General features: G+C 35.5%; 1 protein-coding gene across 1 annotated transcript in view; it reads left to right on the forward strand.

Annotated features, from left to right (window-relative positions):
• STK31 (serine/threonine kinase 31) overlaps positions 1-23,154 on the forward strand; it is a 165,222-nt gene extending 142,068 nt beyond the window's left edge. The window contains exon 24 of the mRNA XM_037837525.1: positions 22,818-23,154. Coding sequence (XP_037693453.1) covers positions 22,818-23,048 — 231 coding nt within the window. The 3' untranslated portion in view covers positions 23,049-23,154. The remainder of the gene's footprint in view (positions 1-22,817) is intronic.
• Positions 23,155-23,649: the final 495 nt, after the last annotated feature.

Consider the following 23,649-nt stretch of genomic DNA (forward strand, 5'->3'; position numbering starts at 1 on the left):
GTCTTAAAGTCAGTGAAATATAGTATGTCTTTCAATGAAGTTTTATAATATTCTTTTAAAAAGTCATACATTTCAGAGATATTTTGTATTTTTGTTGCTATTATAAATGGTATTTTTAATAATTACATTTCCTAATTGTAGCTGGTGTACAAATAATATAAAGATTTTGTGTTGATCTTGTATCTGGCAACCTTACCGAACTCTCATTATTTCTATAGAGTATTTTAGATTTTTTGGTGTAAGGATTCCTATCTGTGAATAACAATTTGTTTCCTCCCTTTTGGAACCTTTTTAAACTTTCTTTTTCTTTTCTTATTTTACTAGCTAGAACCTCCATTATATTTTTGAATGGAGACAATGATATTAATTTTGTCTTGTACTTAACTTTTAAAAGAATGTTTCCAGTTTTTCACTATCAACTATGATTTTTGCTGTAGGTTGGGTGTTTTTAAAATTTTCTTATCCAGTTAATAAAGTTCCTTTCTTGTTTTAGTTTCCTAAGAGTTTTTTAATTATGAATGGGTGTTAAATTTTATCAAATACTTTTATTTCCTTTCTGCTGCTTTCTTTCTTTCCTTGGCCTCTTTCTTAGGAATGGCAGTATGGTCTCCCTTTTATTCTGTTAATGTGGAGGAGCATTAATATTAATTCCCATCCTGTTCATTACATATTATTTTAAATACACGACTGGATTCAGTTTGTTAGTATTTAGGATTTTACCTCAATTCTCATAAGTAAGATTAACTTACTATTTAACTTTCTCATGTTGACTTTGGACATACTGGATAAAAACTTTCTAAAAACCATCCTCAATATTCTCAAGGAGGTAAAGGCAAACACAGAGAAATAACTAAGGAATATGAGAAAAACGATTAATGAACAATATGAGAATCTCAATAAAGAGATAGAAATTTTAAAAAGGTACTAGATGGAAATACTCAAGTTGAAGATCACTGTAACAGAAATGAAAAATTCCTGAGCTGGTTTTAACAGCAATTGGAGCTGGCAGAAGAAAGAGTCAGTGAACTTGAAGAGAAGATGATTGAAATGATTCAGGAGGTGCAGAAGGAAAAAAGAATTTAAAAAATTGAACGGAGCCTAAAAGACCTGTGATATACCATCAAGAGTACCAATATATGCATTATGGGAGTCCCAGAAGGAGAAGACAGATAGAAAGAGGCAGAAAGAGTATTCAAAGAAATAGTGTCTGAAAACTTTGCAAATTTAATGGAAGACATGAATATGCATATTCAAGAAGGGCAATGAACCCCAGACTTGGAGAGGAACACACCTGGACACGTATTTAGTCAAACTGTCAAATGCCAAGGACAAGAAAAGAGCTCTGAAAGTTGCAAGATAAAAGCAATGTGTTTTCTACAAGAGAGTCACAATACAATTAAATACCAGTTTCTTCTCAGAAATGATGGGAAGAAGACAGTGAGACAAAGTGCTAAAGAAAACAATTGCCAACCATGAATTTTATATCCAGCAAGATTGTCTTTCAGAAATGAGGGAGAGGTTAAGACATTCCCAGATAAACAAAAGTTGAGGGAATTTGTTGCTACTAGTCCTCCCCTATAAGCAATGCTAAAGGCAGTTGTTCAGACTGCAAGTAAAGGACACTAGACAGTGGGTCAGAATGGCATAAAGAAATAAAGACCTCTAGTAAAGGTAACCATATGGATAATTATAAATTTCAGTGATATTGTGTTTTTTATTTAACTCCACTTTTTACTTCTTACATTTTCTAAATGCAAATACATATAATGCAATGATAAATATGTAATTTTAGACATACAGTGGATAAAGATATCATTTGTAATGGAAATCAAAAAGGTAAAGGGAGAGAGGGGTATAGGAACATTGTATGTATATGCTATTGAAGTCATTTTGATCTCAAATCAAACATGAATGTTACAGATTTAAGATGTTAAGTTTAAGCCAAGCCCCATGATTAACCACAAAGAAAATATATGAAATATATACACAGAAAGAGTGAGAAGGGTCTAAAAATGATACACCACAAAAAAAAAATGTGAAAGTAGGCATTAACAGAAGAATTGATAGACAAGAGATATATGAGTTACAAAAACCAAATAACAAAATGGAAGAAGGAAACCTGCGTTATCAGAACTTACTCAGATGTTAATGGATTAAACTCTCAAGTCAAAAATTGGCAGAATGGATATAAAAAGCCTGTCTCAACTATATTCTGTTTACAAGAGACTTACCTTAATTCAGGCAAAAACAGGTTGAAAGTGAAAGGATGAAAAAAATATATACCATGTACATAGTAACCAACAGAGAGTTGGGGTAGCAATACTAATATAAAATGGTCTTTAAGTAAAAAACTATTGTGAGGGGCAGAGAAGATCACTGTTTACTGATAAAGGTTCAACTAAAAAAAAGACAGAACAATTATAAATATATGCACATAATTGCAGAATGCTAAAATATATGAAGCAAATATTGATAGATTTGAAGGGAGAAACTGATGGTTGTACATTAACAGCAGGAGACTTCAATACACCACTTTCAATAATGGATAAAACATTAGACAGAAGATCAGTAAGGAAGTAGAAGACTTGAATGATACGCTAAACCATCTACTCCTAACAGACATATAGAGAACACTTCACCAAGCAGCAACAGAATACACATTCTTTCTAGTGCATGTGGATTATCTCCAGAATATACCATATGTTAGGTCACAAAACAAGTCTCAATAAATTAAAAAGAAAAATTGAAATAATACAATGTATTACCTCTGACTACAATGGAATGAAACTAGAAATCAATAACAGGAAGAACTGAAAATTCCCATATGTAGACTCTTAAGCAACTAATGGGTAAAAGAAAAAATCACAGGGAAATTAGGAAATATCTTGAGGTGAATGAAAATGAAAACACAAAGTAGAATTTATGGGATAGTGCTGAGAGAAAAATTTGCAGCTTTAAGTGCTTATATTAAAAAATGAAGAAAAATCTCAAATCAATCAACTGAAACCAAAAATTGGTTCATTGAAAAGATAAATAAAACCAACAGATCTTTAACTAGACTGACAGAGAGGATGCAAATACCTAAACTCTGAAATGAAAAGGGGGACTTTACTACTGATCCCACAAAAATAAGTATTTTAAAAGGATACTATGAACAACGGTTTACTAACAAATTAGGTAACCTAGATGAAATGGACAAATTCCTAGAAACACACAAACTACCTACACTGACTCATGAAGTAATAGAATATCTGAATACACCAGTAACTAGTAAAGAGATTGAATCATTAACCAAAAACCTTTCAATGAAGAAAAATCCAGGACCAGATGGCTGCACAGGTGAATTTTACTAAACATTCAAGGAATTAATACCAATCCTGCTCAAACGTCTAAAAAAGTTGAAGAAGAGGTGTGATGGTTAGGCTTATGTATCAGCTTGGCTAGGTGAATGGTGCCCATGTGTCTGATGAAACAAGCACTGGCCTAACCATTACTGCAAGGACATTTGTGGCTGGTTAATAAACCAGAAGGCTGGTTTATTAAATCATCAGTCACTTGACTGCATCTGTGACTAATTACATCAATGAAGGGAGTATGTTCCTCAATGAAAGAATTCAGTCAGCTGGATTTAATCCAATCAGTTGAAGATTTTTAAGGAAGGAAAGAGAAAACTTTCACTTCTTCTTTGGCTAGCCAGCTTCTCCTGAGGAGTTCATCAGATACCTTCATCAGAATTGCCATTTCACTGCCTGCCCTACAGAATTTGGACTTGTGCATCCTGCCGTACAGAATTTGGACTCATGCATACCCACAGTTTCATGAGACACTTTTATAAAATCTTATATTTGCAGATACCTCTTGTTGATTCTGTTTCCCTAGAGAACCCTAACTAATACAGGAGGGAACATTCCTAAGCTCATTCTGCGAGGCCAACATTATCCTAATACCAAAGCCACATAAAGATACCACAAGAAAAGAAAATTGCACACCAGTGTCCCTTATGAATATAATACAGAAATTCTCAACAAAATACTAACAACCTATATCCAATAGCATATTAAAATAATTATATGCCATGATCAAGTGAGATTTATCTCCAGTATGCAAGGGTGGTCCAACATATGAAAATTGGATAAAGTTGGAAAATTGGTCCAACATATGAAAATTGGATAGGTTCACAGATCCACAGCTAGAGGGGAATTATGCCTTAGGACTGACCAAGCCTAAACTGATTTGATGGGATTTTGTACTTAACTTTTGTTACTGAAATGATTTAAGTTTTTGTGATATTGTGATGGAATGAATATATTTTGTATTTGGAAAGATAATGTCATTTTGGGGTCCAGGGGGTGGAATGTGTCAGTTTGAGTGCCAAAAAGGGTTTTGAGAAACCCCAGCAACCTCTCTGGATAAAAACTCTTAGAAAACTAGGAGTATAAGGAAACTGCTGAACATGATAAAGGGCATATATGATAAACCCACCACTGACATCATACTCAGTGGTGAAAAATGGAAAGCTTTCCCTCTAATATCAGGAAGAAGGCAATGATGCCATTGTTATTCAACATCATACTGGAAGATGTGGCCAGAGCAGTTAGGCAAGAAAAAGAAATAAAAGGTATCCAAATTAGAAAGGAGGAAGTAAAACTTCCGTTTTTGTGGATGGTCCGTATATAGTAAATCCTGAAAAATCCACTACAAAGACATTTGAGTGAATGAATAAATTCAGCAAAGTGGTGGGATATGAGATGATACAAAAATCAGTAATATTTCTTTACAATAGTATAAACAATTTGTGAAAGAAATCAAGAAAAAAAATTCAATTTACAATAGCAACTAAAAGATTACATATTTAGGAATAAATTTAACCAAGATGTAACAGACTTATATACAGTAAACTCCAAAACACTGATGGAAGAAATCAAAGAAGACTTAAATAAATCAAAGGATATTCTCTGTTGATGGATTGGAAGACTAAATACTCCAAGAGTCAAATCTACCCAGAGCAATTTACAAGTTCAGTGCAATCCTGATCAAAAGTCCAACAACCTTCTTTGCAGAAATGGAAATGTTCATCTTCAAATTCATATGGAGCAGTAAGGGGTCCTTAATAGACAAAACCATCTTGGAAAAGAAGAAAGAAATTGGAGGACTCCCACTTCCCATTTTTAAAAGTTATTATAAAATTATAGTAATCCAAACAACTTGTTACTGACACAGGGACAGACATGTAGACCAATGCAATCGAATTGAGCAGTCAGAAATAAACCTTCACATCTATATCCAATTAGATGTAGATTCAAATGGTGCTAGGAAAATTGGATATCCTCCATATGTCAAGGATGAAGGTGGACCCCTATCTCACATGATATACAAAAATTAACCCATAATGGAACAGAAAGCTAAATATAAGAATCAAAACTTTAAAATTCCTAGTGAAAACATAGGAAAACATGTTCTGTATTTTGTGTTGGAAAACGATTTCTTGGATTTACACCAAAGCATGAGCAACAACAACAAAAAAATAGATAAATGAATCTTCATCAAAATTTAAATCTTTTATGCATCAAAGGCCTTCATCATAAAGTAAAAATATAACCCACAGAATTGGGGAAAACATTTGAAGCCACATATCTGATAGGAGTTTAATATCCAGAACAGATTAAGAAATCCTATAATTCAACAACCAAGACAAAAAATCCCAATTTAAAAATGGGAAAATACTTGAATAGAAATTTCTCCAAAGAAGATACAGAAGTGGCCAAAAAGCACATGAAAAGATGTTCCACACCATTAGCAATTAGGGAAATGCAAGTCAAAAGCATGATGAGATACCATTTCACACCTCTTAGGGTGGTTACTATTTAAAAAACTCAAACAGAAAATAAAGTGTTGGAGAGGATATGGAGAAATAGGGACACTTGTTCATTGTTTTTGTGAATGTAAGATGGTGCAGGTACTGTAGAAGACAGTTCGGTGGTTCCTTAGAAAGTTAAGTATAGAATTATCACAGGACCCAACAATCCCACTTTTAAGCTATATAACCAAAAGAGCTGAAATCAGGAAGAATGGATATTTGCTCTATGATGTTCCTAGTGACATTATTCACAGTTGCCAAGGGATTCAAGTAACCCAAGTTTCCATCAAGAGATGAATGGCTAAACAAAATGTAGTTCAGTATATACATACAAAGGAATATTATTCTTACATAAAAAGGAATGAAATTCTGATACATGTGACAACATGGATGAACCTTGAGGACATTGTGTTGAGTGAAATGAGCCAAAAGGACAAGCATTTTATGATATCACTGATAAGAAATAATTAGAATAAGCAAATCCATTGAGTCAGAAACTGGACTACAAGTTTAGCATGGGTGTGGTCCAGGTAGGGCACGGTGAATTAATGCTTAATTGATAAGAGTTTCTTTTTGGTGTGATGGTACAATTTTGGTAATGGATGGTGGTGATGGCTGCATAATATTGTGAATGTAACCAACAGTACTGAATTATTTATTAGAATGTTGTTAAAGGGAAATTTTAGGTTGTATATAGGTGACAAATAAAAATTTACAAAAATGGCCATTGGATTATACAAAACAAGCAGTGAACACTAATGCAAACTATGGGCTATTGGTAACTGATGTGGCTTTCAATAAGTGGTGCTGGGACATTTGGGTATTCATATGGAAAAAAAGCAAAATTGAGTTCTCCATTCTTGCTAGATTAGAAGTCTAAATACGGAAGGCAAAGCTAGAAAGCTTTTCTAAAGAAGATTATATAGGAGCTCATCTTCATGACATCTAGAGAAGAAAGAATTTCTTAAATTCTGCATTGTAGCCATAAAGGAAAAGGTTGATAGAGGTTACTACAATAAAAATAAGACCATTTATGGTATCAAAAGACATACATAGGGAGCTAAGATGGCAGCAAAGACAGGAGTGGAAGCTAGTTAGTCCCTCTGGAACAACTAATAAACAGGAACAACAAGTAAATAACCTGGAATAACTGCAGGGAGACAAACGTGACTGTCCACTCATCATACACCAACCTGAATTGGGAGGAATGCCTGAGATCGCAGCATAAAATCTGTAAGTAAAAACTGTGGACCCATACCGAGAGCCCCCCCTCACGGAAGCCTCGTGGAGCTAGAGAGCAGCCCTCTCTGAGTAAGCAAATATACCTCAGCCCAGCTCCAACTGGGGTTTTAATGTTAAAACTGCTCAATACAGACTGTGAATCCCCAACAAGCAGATGGAGGCTTTTGGTGATGACTGGCCTTGGAGAGTCAGGGGACGTATGTGTCTCTGGATGGGGAGCGCAAAGGATTGGGTGCTATCTCTGGCCGACGGGTGAATCTGGGAGTTTTCTGTCCTTTTCTCTCTCTCAACCTGGGCGGCTCAGCAGAGAAAGCCTCAACCATTCTTAGCTTGCAGCGCTCTACAGTAGACAAAGCCTCAGCCATTTTAAACTTGCAGCACTCTGACCCAGACAAGGGTGGAGATAGCGAGTCAGAGAAACAAAGAATCTATTTATATGCAAATGACCTCTTTCTAGGGGGCATATCTTCCCAAAGGAAAGAGGTGGGGCCCAGCTCTACTATCTGCCTTCCATTCAGAACAAGACCCCAGAGCCTGGGGAAAACAGCCCCCAGCCACACCTCCTTGCACCAGTCTGTAGTGACAGGCTGACAGGCGCCACCTGCTGGGCAGAAAAGCACAGGGTGTGTCAGTCTTCTATGACACACCATCAGGGAAACTGGATACTGAATATTTCCTCCTCCTGGGACCTGAGCCTGTTCTCATCTGGGAAAACCTGATTGGGGTGGCCTAGGAGGTCAGATGCCTAAACAACAAAAAACTACAACCTACACTAAGAAAAACGAAGTTATGTTCCAGTCAAAGGAACAAACGTACACTTCAACTGAGATACATGAATTTAAACAACTAATGCTATATCAATTGAAAAAGTTTAGAGAAGATATGGCAAAAGAGATAAAGGCTATAAAGAAAACACTGGGCATACATAAGGCAGAAATCGAAAGTTCAAAAAAACAACTGACAGAATCTATGGAAATGAAAGGCACAACACAAGAGATAAAAAACACAATGGAAACATACAACATCTGAAGAGACAGAATAAAATACTCAGGAACTGGAGAACAAGACACCTGAAAGCCTACATGCAAAAGAAGAGATAGAGAAAAGAATGGAAAAATATGAGCAATGTCTCTGGGAAAGAACTTAAGGACAAGATGAAATACAAGAATGTACGTATCATTGGTGTCCCAGAAGAAGAGAAGGGAAAAGGGGCAGAAGCAATAATAGAGGAAATAATCAATGAAAATTTCCCATCTCTTACGAAAGTTATAAAATTACAGATCCAAGAAGCTCAGCATACTCCAAACAGAATAGATATGAATAGGCCTACACCAAGACATTTAATAATCAGAATTATCAAATGTGAAAGACAGAGAGAATCCTGAAAGCAGCAGGAGAAAAGCGATCCATCACATACAAAGGAAGCTTAATAAGACTATGTGCAGATTTCTCAGCAGAAACCATGCAAGCAAGAAGGAAGCGCTATGATATATTTAAGATAGTGAAAGAGAAAAGCCACCAACCAAGAATCCTATATCCAGCAAAACTGTCCTTCAAATATGAGGGCGAGTTCAAAATGTTCTCTGACAAACAGACAATGAGAGAGTTTGTGAACAAGATACCTGCCCTACAGGAAATACTAAAGGGAGCACTACAGACTGATAGGAAAAGACAGGAGTGAGAGGTTTGGAACACAATTTTGGGTGATGGTAGCACAGCAATGTAAGTACACTGAACAAAGATAACTATGAATATGGTCAGAAGAGGAAGGTTAGGAGCATGTGGGACACCAGAAGAAAAGAGAAAAGATAAAGACTTGGACTCTATAAAGTGAAACCTAGAGTGTTTAACAGTTGTGATATAATGTACAAATATGTTTTTTTACAAGGGAGAACAAATGAATATCAACCTTGCAAGGTGTTAAAAATAGGGAGGTATTGGGCAAAAAATACAAGCAATGTAAACTAGAGACTATAATTAACAGAATAATTGTATTATGCTTCTTTTAATGTAACAAAGGCAGTATACCAAGGTAAAAGCAGATAAGAGGGGGGCATAGGGGAGGGATGTGAGACTCTTGGCATTGGTGGTGTTGTCTGACTTTATTCTCCTTTGATCTAAGGTTATCTTTCCTTTTGCTGCTTCCTAGCTGTCATGTCCCCCTCCCTTTCTTTTTGCTTTTTTTTTCGCCTCTCTACCTTCTTTGACCTTCTTCTTGCTTTGTGAAGAAATGTAGATGTCCTTATATAGATAGTGGTGAGGGTGGTAAACACATAAATATGTGACTGTACAGGGAACCATTGATTGTTTACTTAGGTTGGAATGTATGGTGTGTGAACAAAGATGAACAAAGATGAACAAAGATGAACAAAACCATCTTTAAAAAAAAATGGGTTGATGATGAAACCTTGAGGGCAATATACTGAGTAAAATAAGCCAGACACATAAGGACGAATATTGCAGGGTCTCATTGATAGGAACTAATTATAATATGTAAACTCATAGACATGAAATATAAGTTAACAAGATATAGAATGAGGCTAAAGAATGGGGAGCACTTGCTTAGTATGAGCAGAATGTTCAACTACGATGAACTTAAATGTTTGGAAATGAACAGAGGTGATGGTAGCACATTGTGAGAATAACTAACAGTGCTGAATGGTGCATGAATATGGTGGAAAGGGGAAGCTCAGAGTCATATATGTCACCAGAAGGAAAGATGGAAATCAAAAGATGGGAATGTATAAAACAGTAAACCTTGTGGTGAGCAATGCCCGAGATTAACTGTACAAATATTAGAAATCTCTTTCATGAACCGGAACAAATGTATGAACTACAATTAGAAGTTAATAATAGAGGGGCATATAGGGAAAAAATATATACCTATTGCAAACTGTATACTACAGTTAGTAGTATTTCAACATTTTTTCATAAACAGTAACAAATGTATTATACTAATACTATGAGTCAGCAGTGGAGGGGGGTGGTTAGGGATATGGGAGGATTTGAGTTTCCTTTTCATTTTTTTTTCTTCTTTGTCTTTATTTCTTTTCTGGAGTAATGAAAATGTTCTAAAAATTGAACAAAAATTAACTGTGGTGATGCACAGCTGTATGATGGTGTTTTGGAATTTATATGTCATACTTGATTTGACTCATTTTATTTTATCTTAATTTATTTAATTTTATTATTTTCTTAATTTGATGTATTTTATGTTTTATTTTATATATTATTTTATAATTTATTTTATTTTATATTTTACTTTATTTTATTTTATTTTCCCCCCCTCTGTGTTTACTTTCATGAATAGTCTTCATTTCTATTCTCTTTTCCAAACCTCTCTCTCTTATCTTTTCCTATCTGCCTGTAGTGCTCCCTTTACTATTTCTTGTAGAGCAGGTCTCCTGGTTACAAACTCTTTCAGTGTCTGTTTTTCTGGAAATATTTTAAACTCGCCCTCATTTTTGAAGGACAGTTTTGCCAGATACAGAATTTTTGGTTGGCAGTTTTTCTTTTTCAGGATCTTACATATATGCTGCCACTGCCTTCTTGCCTCCATGGTTTCTACTGAGAAATCTGCACAGTCTTATCGAGCTTCCTTGGTATGTGATGAATTGCTTTCCTTTTGCTTCTTTCATATTTTCTGTCTTTGACATTTGGTAATCTGATTATTAGGTGTCTTGGAATAGGTTTATTTGGATCTGTTCTGTCTGGGGTATGCTGCACTTCTTGTAGCTGCAATTTTATGTCTTTTATAAGAGATGGGAAATTTTCAGTGATTATTTCCTCCATTATTCTTTTTGCCCCTTTTCCCTTCTCTTCTCCTTCTGGGACACCCTTGGCACATATATTCAGTTGCTTCATGTTTTCTTTCAGTTCCCTGAGACTCTGCTCATGTTTTTCCATTCTTTTCTCTATCTATACTTTTTTGTGTAGGATTTCAGATGTCCTGTCCTCTATCCTCTAGTTGCTGAATCCTTTCTTCTGCCTCTTCAGATATGCTGTTGTATGTCTCCATTGTGTTTTCCATCTCTTCTGTTGTGCCTTTCATTCCTTTAAGTTGTGCCAATTTTTTTCAAACTTTCAAGTTCTTCCTTATGTTAGCCCAGTTTCCTCTATATGTTCTTAATCTGTTTTGCCATATCATCTCTCAACTTATTGAATTGCTTTAGTATATTTGTTTGAAGATCTTAAATTAGTTGTTCAACTCCTGTATGTCCTTTGAAATGCGAGTTTGTTCCTTTGTGTCATATTTTAGTTTTTCCTAGTGTGACTTGCAATTTTTTGTTGTCCAGGCATCTGGTTTCCTCGATTACCCCAATCAGATTTTCCCAGACCAGACAGGCCCAGGTCTCAGGAAGAGGGTGTAATCAGTGTCAAGTTTCCCTGAGGATGAGACCCAGGAACTTGTCACATTTCCTCTGAGGCTTCTAGACTCTGTGCTCTTCCTTTCCTGTCCAGCAGGAGGTACTTGTCAGCCCACAGCTCTCCCTGGGGATAACAAGGTGCACTGCCTTTAATTCTCAGTAGACTCTGACACTGCCAGGGGCTGAGAGTTTCAGAAGCCAAGCTTAAGCTGTTTTTGTGAGTCCCACCCCACCACCCCGCAGGCCCTAGGGTCTGAGTTCTCTGATGGAGGGCAGCCACTTGAATTAGGCTCCACCTCCCCCTTTTCTCAGGGAAGATAAGCCCTTTAGGGATTTATCTCCTACATTTGACTTCTTCCTTTTTCTATCTTCACTCCCCCCTTGCCCGGGTTAACACTGACAATTGAATATGCCTGAGGCTTTCTCTAGTGAGCTACATAGAATGAAAGAAAAAAAAAGGAAAAAGAAAGAAATCCCCTTTTCAGAGCCAGTCCCCAGCCCCCCAGTCACTAGTCAAGAACCAGAGTTGGTGCCCAGTTCTGTGTGTCCTTTTCTTGGCAAACAGCCCTTTTACAGTATTCTGAGGTCAGCTGACTCCAGCAGCCTCTGTTTTTATTTATTTATGTTTTTTTTTTTCCATCAGCCCCAGCTCATCTCTTCTGGGAGAAACCTCTGGGTTTCTTTCCTGCTTGCTCCAGGTTTATTTGTGCTCATAGCTTGTATTCAGTAGTCCAAATTTGTTAACTAAAACCATAGTTGGAGCTTGGTTGAGTTACCTTCCCTTCCTCCTAGTAAGTAGACAGCATCTTTTTCCCACAAGGAAGTGTATCAGCTCAGCCTGCCATGTCAGTGGGGGAGGGGCGCCAGCTCCACAGTTTGGGGAACTTTACTTACAGTTCTGATGCTGCAAACTCAGGTGTTCCACCCATTCCAGACTGGTGTATGATGTGTATTCAGTGCCAGGTGTCCCCCAACAGTTATTTCAGACTATTTACTAGTTTTTCCCAGCTATATGTTAGTAGTTCCCCAGGACTAACTAAATTCCACACCTCCCTATGCCGCCATCTTTTCCCACCTTCCCCTTTGTCATTTTGTTTTAAGTGTTTTCTGAATACGCGTAGAGCATAGTTTTTCTTTTAATATGTATGTTAAGTCTATTGAACATATTGGTGACAACCTGTCTAAATATTTTATGTTAAAATTACTGTGTATATGGTATTTTTTACCAGGGTTCGTTCTTTATGTGGCGTGTTTAATTTGATTTTTTAAAATTTTCTTTTGGTATTTTGGAAGGTTTGTATATTTGATCTAGTGTTAACCTTTGCCCTTCACACCTGTTATAATGCCCCTATTCCTAGTTTTTTTTTTTTTTTTTTTACTTAACCTTTTACTATATAGTTTGCCCATTTTCAATGAAATCCTTTGACTCCACTCTACTACTTAACCAACAATCAGTGAACTAATTCTGCTTCCCTCTTTCCTCTTCCTTTATTCCCTATTGTTTTTAGTTGCATAATTTGTTTTGTGCGAGCACTTACAAATTATTATTGTAACTTTGTCCCCATCTGTTTTCATCTTACATCTATAATTAAATACATTAAGTGTTTACTGTCATCCTTTTGCCAGTTTTGACATTCATCTCGATTGGATAAAGCTCACTGTCTAGCACATTATCTATGAAGTGCCCAAGAGTATAGAATTTCCTGAGTTCTTGCATTTTTAAGACTATATTTCCATAGTCTCAATATCTGAAGAATGCCTTGTCTTGGTTTGTTTTTCTTTTCTTTTCTTTAGTTTCTTGAAATTATTTCACTTTTGCCTTGTATCTGTAGGTTGCTGTTGAGAAATTTGGTGTCAGCCTGATTGTCTATCCCTTGTAAATAATTTATTTTTTCTTGGTGATTCAAAAGGTCTTTATGTTAAAACACAATTAGTTTTACTAGGATGTATCATCCAGTTGACTTTAGCCAGATATATCATGATCCCATTCAAAGTGTGGATTGAGGTGTTCTTTTATTTCCAGAAAGTTTGTTTGGATTATGGTTTTATATATTTATTTTGTTCCCTTGTTTTATTTTTTCTTCTTCAGTGACTCTAGTTATACATATTTTGGGTCATCTTTGCTTGATTTCATTTCAGGATTTTCTCTTTGATCCTCTCTGTTTCTTCATCTCATTTCCATTCTGTTGCTTGTTTTCCTGTCTTTCTCTTATGTCCCCTATTAAAATTTCAGTCATTTCTAGTCTCTTTTGCACTTCTTGTAATCTAGTTTTCACTCTTGAGGGGATTTATCTTTATTTTCTTTCTTTAGTTTGATCAGTTGTCACTTCATTTTTCATGTTTTTGTCCATTTTTTTAAATTTTTGAATTTCTGTTTCAAGATAATTTTCAAATCTGCAGATACATGTTCGAGGATATTAATTCTCTATAGAGCATTGTATTTTTTTCTTCTGTTTGGTAGTAGTTTTTTTATACTACTTGGTGGTTTTTTTGTTTTTATTTCAAGAAGATATAGGGAGTTGTTTCAGCTGCTGAAATGGTATGATTGTCATGTTCCATTTTTTCTTAGATTTGTATGGTTGTAGATTGCTTCTTTCTGTTCATTTTCTGGACAAAGATGAGGTTTGGGGGTGGCTCAAACCCTAACTAATTTCCTAGTTCATGAATGCCTCCTTCTGTATGAGTAGTGGAATCAAGTTTCTTTAAGTGACTTTTAATTTTAGTAGTTGTGGAAAAGGATCATGTATGTTCTGATTTTGTGATTTTCTCTTCGTTTTTTTTCAGGATCCTTAATTTTATCCTCTGATCCTTATTTTATTCCTTCTGTTTTCTTTTCATCATGGTGTCTTTAAAGGATACTTCCCTTTTCTTTTTACCTCCTTTTTCAGAAGTGATACTTTCCTGAGAGTGCCACTTTAGATCTGCACTCTTTTAACTCTTTTCTCTTTAGCCATTTCTCTAATCTATGAGATCTTGGGCCTCTTTCAGTATTTCTGCACTTACGGTACAACTTTGTCTTTCTAGAGGTGATTATGTCTGTGCTCTGTCTCCTTTAGGCCCTCAATTCTCATCTTCTTCCCCTCTGCACTCACTGGCTTACAGTACAAGCTTCAGAGGTAGCTTTGATGGGTTTGCTGTTTATTTCTTTACTAATAGGTGATTTCAAATTTGTGGTATTCTGTCTCCTACTAATGCTGAGGGCATGTGTTATGTGTGGTTTTATTTGCTCTTTTATATTGACTTGCTTTTTTGTTTGTTTGTTTTTAGAAAATATTTGGAGAGATTAAAATTTAGGTGGCTGCCATTGACCTAGAGCTACCTAAAGTGGTCCCTTCACTTTTCCACATCTTAGCAGAAGTGTGTGGGACAGATAGGTTTTCAGATATTTCTTTCTGCCACATACACATTCCAAGCAGAAGATACGTTTACATGTTTGTGCTGTTTTGAAGCTGTTATGCACCCCAGAGAAGGCCACATTCTTTTAATCCATTCCTGTTGGTGCAGACCTTTTGTAGGTGGGACTTTTGGGTTAGGTTATTTCAGTTGAGATGTGACCCACTCCATTCAAGCTGGGTCTTAAACCTTTTACTGGGGTCTTTTATGAGAGAGTAAAAGACAGAAAAAGCCAAGAGCGCTGAAAGAAAAAAGCCCAGGAGAAGCAGACTCCAGCCATGTGCCTTCCCATATGACAGAAGTGTCCCAGATGCCAGCAGCCTTTCAACAGGAAGGTATCCTCCTGTTGATGCTTAAATTGGGCATTTTCACAGCTTTAGAATTTAAATTATAAGCTAATGAATCCCCATTGTTAAATGCCAGTCTGTTTCTGGTATATTACATTTTGGCAGCTTTAGCAATTTGAAACAATGTTTATACAATTTTGAGATTTTGATTCTGATATTCTTTGTAAGAGAGCAAATTAATAGCATCTAAAATTTGATAAAGAAGGGACAGAGCTAGGATTAGCTATCTCTTTGCTATCTAAAAATACTATCTTCAAAGTTTTCTTTATGTAAAATTTCAAATGCAAGCAAAAGTAAAAAGAATATCCCATGTATCACCTAGCCTTAAACAATCATTAACATTTTTTCAGTACTGTTCCATCTTTCTCCTTGCCCCATAGTAATAATGTTTCATTTCTACTTGTGCAATTTAAACAAGCTTCCAGTATATCATTAGACCCATAAATATTTCAGTTTGTATCTGTAACTAGAAAGGACTTTTTTTTGTGTGTGTAAGTCATTAGCCTGTTACCATGTCTTACAAAATTAACAATTTTTTTAATGTCTTGTTTAAATTTTCCTAATCATTTCAAATATATTTATATTTATATAGTTTTTTTCCAGTCAGTATTTCAATGAGGCTCAATGTGGACCACATTTATTGGGTTAGTGTATCTTTTAAGTCTCTTTTAATTTATAAGGGTTCCCTCTTACCTCTCTCCTTTTTCCCATGCCATTTATTTGATGACAAAACTGTTTCATTTCCCACATTTTTGGATTTGGCTGATTGCCTTGTTACGGTATTTGACTTCTCTTTCCCCCAATATTTAAAAAAACTGGTAGTTAGATAAGGAGACTTGATTAAATTTCAGGTTCAGTTTTTGCAGCAAGTATATTTAATAAATGGTACTTTGTACATCCTGTTGTATCACAGGGAGTCTGTCATTTTATGTCTGGTTGTCTCAGTAACATTGATCAGTTGGTTCAGGTGTTGTCAGCCTAATCTGTCGATTATTAATTTTTCCACCTAATAGCTTTAGCATCCATTAATTATTATAATTTGGATTCTTTTCTTTTATTGCAAAGTGATGATTTTCTAGTACTTTAATTGCTTCAGTGTTTATTAACTGGAATTCTTCAACAACTAGTTACCGTAAAATATAGTTCCTGCCAGAAATGGAGGGTAAATGCTTGATTCTTTTCCTTTATTTACCAATTTTAAGAATTATGAGTTGGTGTTAGCAACCTCCAAAAAGGATCAGTGAGATTTTTGTTTTTGTTTTAAATACTATCGTTATGAGCTCATGAATTTAAACATCTTTGATGTATCTAAATTCATTGCAGTTGTTGTTTTTGCTCAACATGTCCTAATTTTGTGAGAGCCGCCCAATCAAGATGGCTCCCATGACCTTTGACATGAACCCAGTAGTCTTTTATGACTTACTTTTATCATGATAATATGTTCCTGCTCATCTTGTATATTTTTTGCCCAGACCCGGAATCATCCATATCTCCAAGGAACACTGGTTCCTTTTAGCAGGAAATTTAGAGATAGAGATATGGATGCTAAGAATTCTCAATGTTACTGGGTCTTTCCAGTAAGAAATGCATTTTTTTGGAAAAAGAAAATTAAATTCTGAATTCATACAGGCATTTCTGAATCAAATTCAAGATTACAGGCTTTCTATAAACTTGTAGATTTTCTTATTTGAATCTTCTCTTCTTCTTACACTAAGAAGTTGGAAGTCCTAAGATAGTAACACAATTGCATAATTGCTTTGTCCTACAATGAATATAATAGCAAATGACACTGATGTTATTAAAAATAAGATTACTGGATGCAGTTTAACATTCTTTGAAGGTCTTTCATTTTGATCTTAGGATATACCCCACTAAAGCTGTATCCCAATGAGATTGTACAGTTAAAATACTGTGTTTCAAAGTCACTTGAAATAATTATTTTTTGTGTGGTTTCTGTGTGTACTTTGCTATTATAGTTGCATTCATTTGTTTCAGTTTGTTTTTATTTTTAAAGATTGCTTTTTTGTTTTTTCTTTAATTGTATTTTATAATTTTGTAAAATTTTATAACATTCAAGAGGGAAAAGCCAATTTTTTTTCCTGGTACTTATATGATTTTATTTTTTAACATTTAGATTTTTGATCCATTTCAAATTATCCTGGTGTTTGGAGTGAAGAGAGATCCAGTTTTATCTTTTTCCACCGTGTATCCAGTTGTCTCAATACCTCTTATTTAAAGTTATTTCCTCCTCCATTTGAAATGTCACTTTTTTCATATTTTAAATTTTCACTTGTGAAGGGGTATATTTAGTTTTTGTATTCTGTTTCATTGGTTTGTTATTCACAAACCATTGACATACTTTTTTTTTTTTTTTTAATTTTAGAGGCTTAATATCTTTTAGTTCTTGGTAAGGCAAGTTTCTTCCTCATTGCTAATTTCTTTTTATCAGAGCTTCTTGGATATTCTTGCTTGTTATTTTTCTAAAAGATCTTTGTAATCATCTCAAGGAAAATAAACTTGTGTTTTTATTGGAATCATTTAAACTTTATAAATAACATAGGGAAAATAGAGAGGTTTTTTTTTTTTTTTTTGGTCCAAGAACATGATATGAGTTTCTATTTATTCCAAATCTGCTTTTCTGTTTTTCAAGAGCATGCATTATTTTTCATCATTTAGGTTTGATTATATTTAATAAAGTTTATATCTAGTATAGATACTATCATTAAATATGTTTAAAAATATACTGTGTAGAGTAGATTGTGGGTGTTGGCATTCATTCATTTAGCAAATATTTATCAAATGTCTGCGGTATGCCAGACAGTGCTAGCTGCTGAAGTGATAAACTAAAATTCCTGATGATAAGTATCTTAGAGTCTAATGAAGGATGTGAGAAATATATGGATGGTTTTTATTTAGTGTATGGATGGATATGTGTTCTGATTGGAATAATCATAGGGGGAAATGCAAGGTGTATCAAGGTGTCTTCGGAGATGGAGATATTGGAACAGCTACGTTAGGGTTTTTGATATGTGTAGTACAATTAACATGCTATGAGATAATGGCATATAATGTATACTGGCTTCCATAATGATGATGATAATGATAGTGATGGTAGAAGGCTTCTCAGAGGAGACCTCTTCAAAACTCAGACTAGAAATAGTTGACCAGGTGAAGAAAGTGTACAATTCCAAGGAGAGGAGCGTCAGTGTGAAATTTGCACAGTGCCAAATATTCACCACTGTCCTATAAATGAGGGGAAAAGGGAAGTAGTAAAATATCCTTTGTTGGAATTCCAGTTGTTTTTGGGAGTATACAACCATGATTCTTTTTCCTTTTACATTTTATTCCTGTACTTCAGTTCCATTGTTTTATTACCAGCAAAAAGCAGTTGAATTCTGTAGAAATCTTTAAAAATCTAAATAGAAAATTAATTTTTAGCTCTGTATCACTTGCTAGAAGTGTTTTTTAAAAATTATTTTTATTAAATAATTTGTAGGTTTACAGAAAAATCATGCATAAAATACAGAGTTCCCATATACCACCCTATTATTAACACCTTAGATTAGTGAGTACGTTTGTTAAAATTGATGAAAGAACATTTTTTGTAATTGTACTGATTAGAGTTTTTTTAATTCAATTTTATTGAGATTATTCACATACCATACAATCATCCAAAGTGTACAGTCAGTTGTTCACGGTACCATTATGTAGTTGTGCATTCATCACCACAATTAATTTTTTTTTTCAATTTTAGAACATTTTCATTACTCCAGAAAAGAAATAAAAAGAAAAAAGAAAGCTCAAATCCTCCCATACCCCTAACCCCTCCCCCCCACCATTATTGACTCATAGTATTGGTATAGTACATTTGTTTCTGTTGATGAAAGAACGTTAAAATATATTAACTGTAGTACATAGTTTGCAATAGGTACATTTTTTCCCTGTATACCCCTCTATTATTAACTTCTAGTTAGAGTATCATACATTTGTTCTAGTTCATGAAAGAAATTTCTAATATTTGTACAGTTAATCACGGACATTGCCCACCACAAGATTCACTGTGTTACATATCCTCATGTTTTAACCTCCAGCTTTCCTTCTGGTGACATATGTGACTCTAAACTTCCTCTTTCCACCACATTCACACACCATTCAGCATTGTTAGTTATTCTCCCAATAATGTGCTGCCGTCACCTCTGTCCATTTCCAAACACTTAAGTTAAACCTAGTTAAACATTCTGCTTATATAATAAGCAACCACTCCCCATTCTTTAGCCTCATTCTATATCCTGGTAACCTGTATTTCATGTCTATGAGTTTACATATTATTATTAGTTCTTATCAGTGAGATCATACAATATTTGTCCTTTTGTGTCTGGCTCATTTGACTCAATATAATGTCCTCAAGTTTCATCCATCAACCCATTTTTTATTAAAATGGTTTGTTCATGCACCATACATTCCATCTTAAGTAAACAATTGATGGTTCCCTGTATAATCATGTAATAATGCATTCACCACCACCATCACTATCTATATAAGGACATTTCCATTTATTCCACAAAGAAAGAGGAAGAGTCAAAAAAGGTAGACAAAAGAAAAAGAAAAAAAAAATGACAGCTAAAAATCAACAAAAGGAAAGATAGAATTAAACTAAAGTACAATAAAAGAGTCGACAACATCACCAGTGCCAAGAGTCCCAAACCCCTCCCTTATATCGCCCTCTTATAGGCATTTAGCTTTGGTATATTGCCTTTGTTACATTAAAGGAAGCATAAAACAATGTTTCTGTTAACTATAGACTCTAGTTTGCATTGATTGTATTTTTTCCACAATACCACCCCATTTTTAACACCTTGCAAGGTTAACATTCATTTGTTCTCCCTCATGTAAAGAAATATTTCTACATGTTGCCACAATTGTTGACCACTCTGGGTTTCACTGAGTTATACAGTCCCAGTCTTTTATCTTCCCTCTTACCTTCTGGTTTCCGACGTGCCCCTAACCTTCTTCTTTCAACCATACTCACAGTCATCTTTGTTCAGTGTATTTGTATTATTGTGCTTCTGTCACCCAAAATTGTGTTCAAACTTCTCACTCCTGTCTTTTCCTATCTGTCTGTAGTGCTCCCTTTAGTGTTTACTGTAGAGCAGGTATCTTGTTCACGGACTTTCTCGTCTGTCTGTCAGAGATTATTTTAACCTCTACCTCATATTTGAAGGACAGTTTTGCTGGATATAAAATTCTTGGTTGGTGATTTTTCTTCTTCAGTATCTTAAATATATTACACCATTTCCTACTTGCTTCCATGGTTTCTACTGACAGATCCACACATAGACTTATCAAACTTCCCTTGTATGTGATGGATCACTTTTCTCTTGCTGCTTTCAGGATTCTCTCTTTGTCTTTGATGTTTGATAATCTGATTATTAAGTGTCTTGGTGTAGGCCTATTCAGATTTGTTCTGTTTGGGGTACGCTGCTCTTCTTGGATCTGTAATTTTATATCTTTCATAAGAGATGAGAAATTTTCATTGCTTATTTCCTCCTTTACTGCTTCTGTCCCTTGCCCTTCTCTTCTCATTCTTGGATACCCATGACACATACATTCATGCACTTCATGTTTTTGTTCAATTCCCTGAGACATTGATCATATTTTTCCATTCTTTTCCCTATCTGCTCTTTTGTGTGTAGGATTTCAGGTGTCTTGTTCTCCAATTCCTGAATGTTTTCTTTTGCCCCTTGAAATCTGCTGTTGTATGTCTCCATTGTGTTTTTTTTTTTTTTTTTTTTTTAAATTCAGTTTTATTGAAATATATTCACAAGCCATACAGTCATCCATGGTATACAATCAACTGTTCACAGTATGATCATATAGTTATGCGTTCATCACCACAATCTATTTCTGAACATTTTCCTTACATCAGAAAGAATCAGAATAAGAATAAAAAATAAAAGTGAAAAGAGAATACCCAAACCATCCCCCCATCCCACCCTATTTGTCATTTAGTTTTTACTCCCATTTTTCTACTGATTTTTTTTCAATTTTTTAACTTTGTTTATCAAAAAATTAAAAACAAACAGGCAAACAACAACCAAAAAAACCCCACAACATTTCAAACAAAGCAATGGATTAAGGAAAACAAATAACCTAAAATAACTACTTTGCTTCCAATATGTTCCTACCACTCCATTGTGTTTTTCATTTCTTGTGTTGTGCCTTTCATTTCCATAGATTCTGCCCATTGTTTTTCCAAACTTTCTAGTTCTTCCTTATGTTCACCCAGTGTTTTCTTTGTGTCCTTAATTTCTTTTGCCATATATTCCCTCAACTTGTTGAGTTGATTTAGCATTAGTTGTTTCAATTCCTGTATCTCAGTTGACGTGTAGGTTTGTTCCTATGACTGGGCCATATGTTCGTTTTTCTTAGTGTGATTTTTAGTTTTCTGTTGTCTAGGCATTTGGTTTCCTTGATTACCCCAATCATATTTTTCCAGACCAGAATGAGCTCAGATTTCAGGAGTGGGCTATATTCAGAGTCAGGTTTCCCTGAGGGTGTGTCTTAGAAGATTGACAGACTTTTCTGTCAGGCCTCTAGCCGCTCTGCCTTTCCTAACCTTCCCAGCAGGTGGCACCTGTCAGCCTGTTACTGGTGTACAGAGGTGTGGCCCATTTAATTCTCAGTTTAAGTTGTTTCTGGTTTGATTGTTTTCCCCCAGGCCCTGGGGCCTGATTTCTGAAGGGAGGGCAGCCATTTGAGCTGGGCCCCATACCCCTCCTCTTAATGAAGATACACACCCTATGGAGTTATCTTCTGCACATGAATTACTCCTTTGTCTCTCTGACTCTGTTAACTCCACCCTTGCCTGGGTCAGAGTGCTGAGAACTGGAGATGCCTGAGGCTTTCTCCACTGAATCACTCAGATTGAGAGAGGAAAAAAGGGGAAAGAAAGCCCCATTTTAGAGCCAGTCCTTGACCCCCAGTTTCACCTTTTGGCCAGACATAATACCTGGTCTTCTGTGCTCCTTTTCTTGGGACACAGGCTTTTTCCAGTGTTCTAAGCACAGCTGTCTCCAAAAGCCTCTGTATTTTTTTTTCCATCAGCCCCACCTCCTATCCGCTGGGAGCGACCTCAGGGTGCTTTGCTGCTTGTTAGGGGTTTATCTTTGTTTGTAGCTTGTATTCAGCAGTCCACATTTGTTAGCTAAAACCTCAGTTGGAGCTAGGTTGAGCTATGTTCACTTGCTCCCTTCTGGGACTGCTGCTTTCTCCCACAGTGAGGTTTTACAGCTCAGCCTGCCCTGGGGGGAAGGGCTCCTGGTGCAGTTCTGCAGCTTTTATGCTGTTATCTCAGCCATTCCACCCATTCCAGGCTGGTGTACAATGTGTGGACAGTCACAGTTGTCCCCTAGCAATTGTTCTGGGCTATTTACTAGTTGTTCCTAGCTATTTACTAGTTTCTCTGGAGGAATAACTAAATTCCACACTTCTTGATGCTGCCATCTTGCCCCACCTCTCCCAAAAGTGTTTTTGAATTGGATCCTCCTTCATTACAGTTTGTCTGTTTGCTAATTTTGTTTTTGTTTTTTAAGCATATGTTTTTCCTTGCAGGATGATAATGTCAGATCCCTCCTCTTTAGCTTGATCTGTTGTAAAAGTTCAATGACTGCTGAACAAGTTTTGAATGCGGAATGTTTCCTGCTTCAGAAGGGAAAATCAATCTCAAGCCCAGGAAAAGACACCAAATTTACTGAATATGAAGAGGAAGAAGAATTTAAAATGGAAAACTTGGATAAATATAAGGAAAAGACAAGAAATGGTGAAGCTAACTTTGATTGTTAGATTAGTATTATATCTTTTGTTGTTAAAGATGTGCCTTTTAAACATTTTGTTTGGTTTGGTTAAATGAACAGCAACAAAAAAGATCTGGAAGTGTTCTGAACCAGTTGGGTTATGTCTTAGATATTCAGTTGTAAAAAATAAAGGTGTTTGGGTATGCAAAAAAAAAATTTGTATGCTTCAACATTTACTTTAACTTGAGTTGGAAATGAAGGATTTTCTGTGCGTAGTTACCTTTAGGAACTGCATATTTAGATTGTGCTGTTTGTAACAGAAAAGTTTATTAGACTATGGCTAATACTTATACAGAATCTAAGTATGTTCACCAGCTGTTTATGAAAGGTGATACTTTTGTTCAACAGATGTTTGCTTGGCATCTGCTGCGTACCCAACTCTGGGGATATAAAGATAAAGAAAACATGGTCCTTACATTTATGAAGCCCATATTCTGTTGAGACAGTTATAGATAGAAACAGATCTCCTCAATACAGTATGGTGTGTTCAGTGATTTCTCTGGATAGGGCTTTGTGGAGGGGTGTTCAACCCAGCCTATGGAGGAAGGGTGTCAGGGAATGCTTTCTGGTGGAGGTGGCACCTTGGTTAA

Source organism: Choloepus didactylus, chromosome 5 (assembly GCF_015220235.1).
Source record: "Choloepus didactylus isolate mChoDid1 chromosome 5, mChoDid1.pri, whole genome shotgun sequence".
NCBI lineage: Eukaryota > Metazoa > Chordata > Mammalia > Pilosa > Megalonychidae > Choloepus > Choloepus didactylus.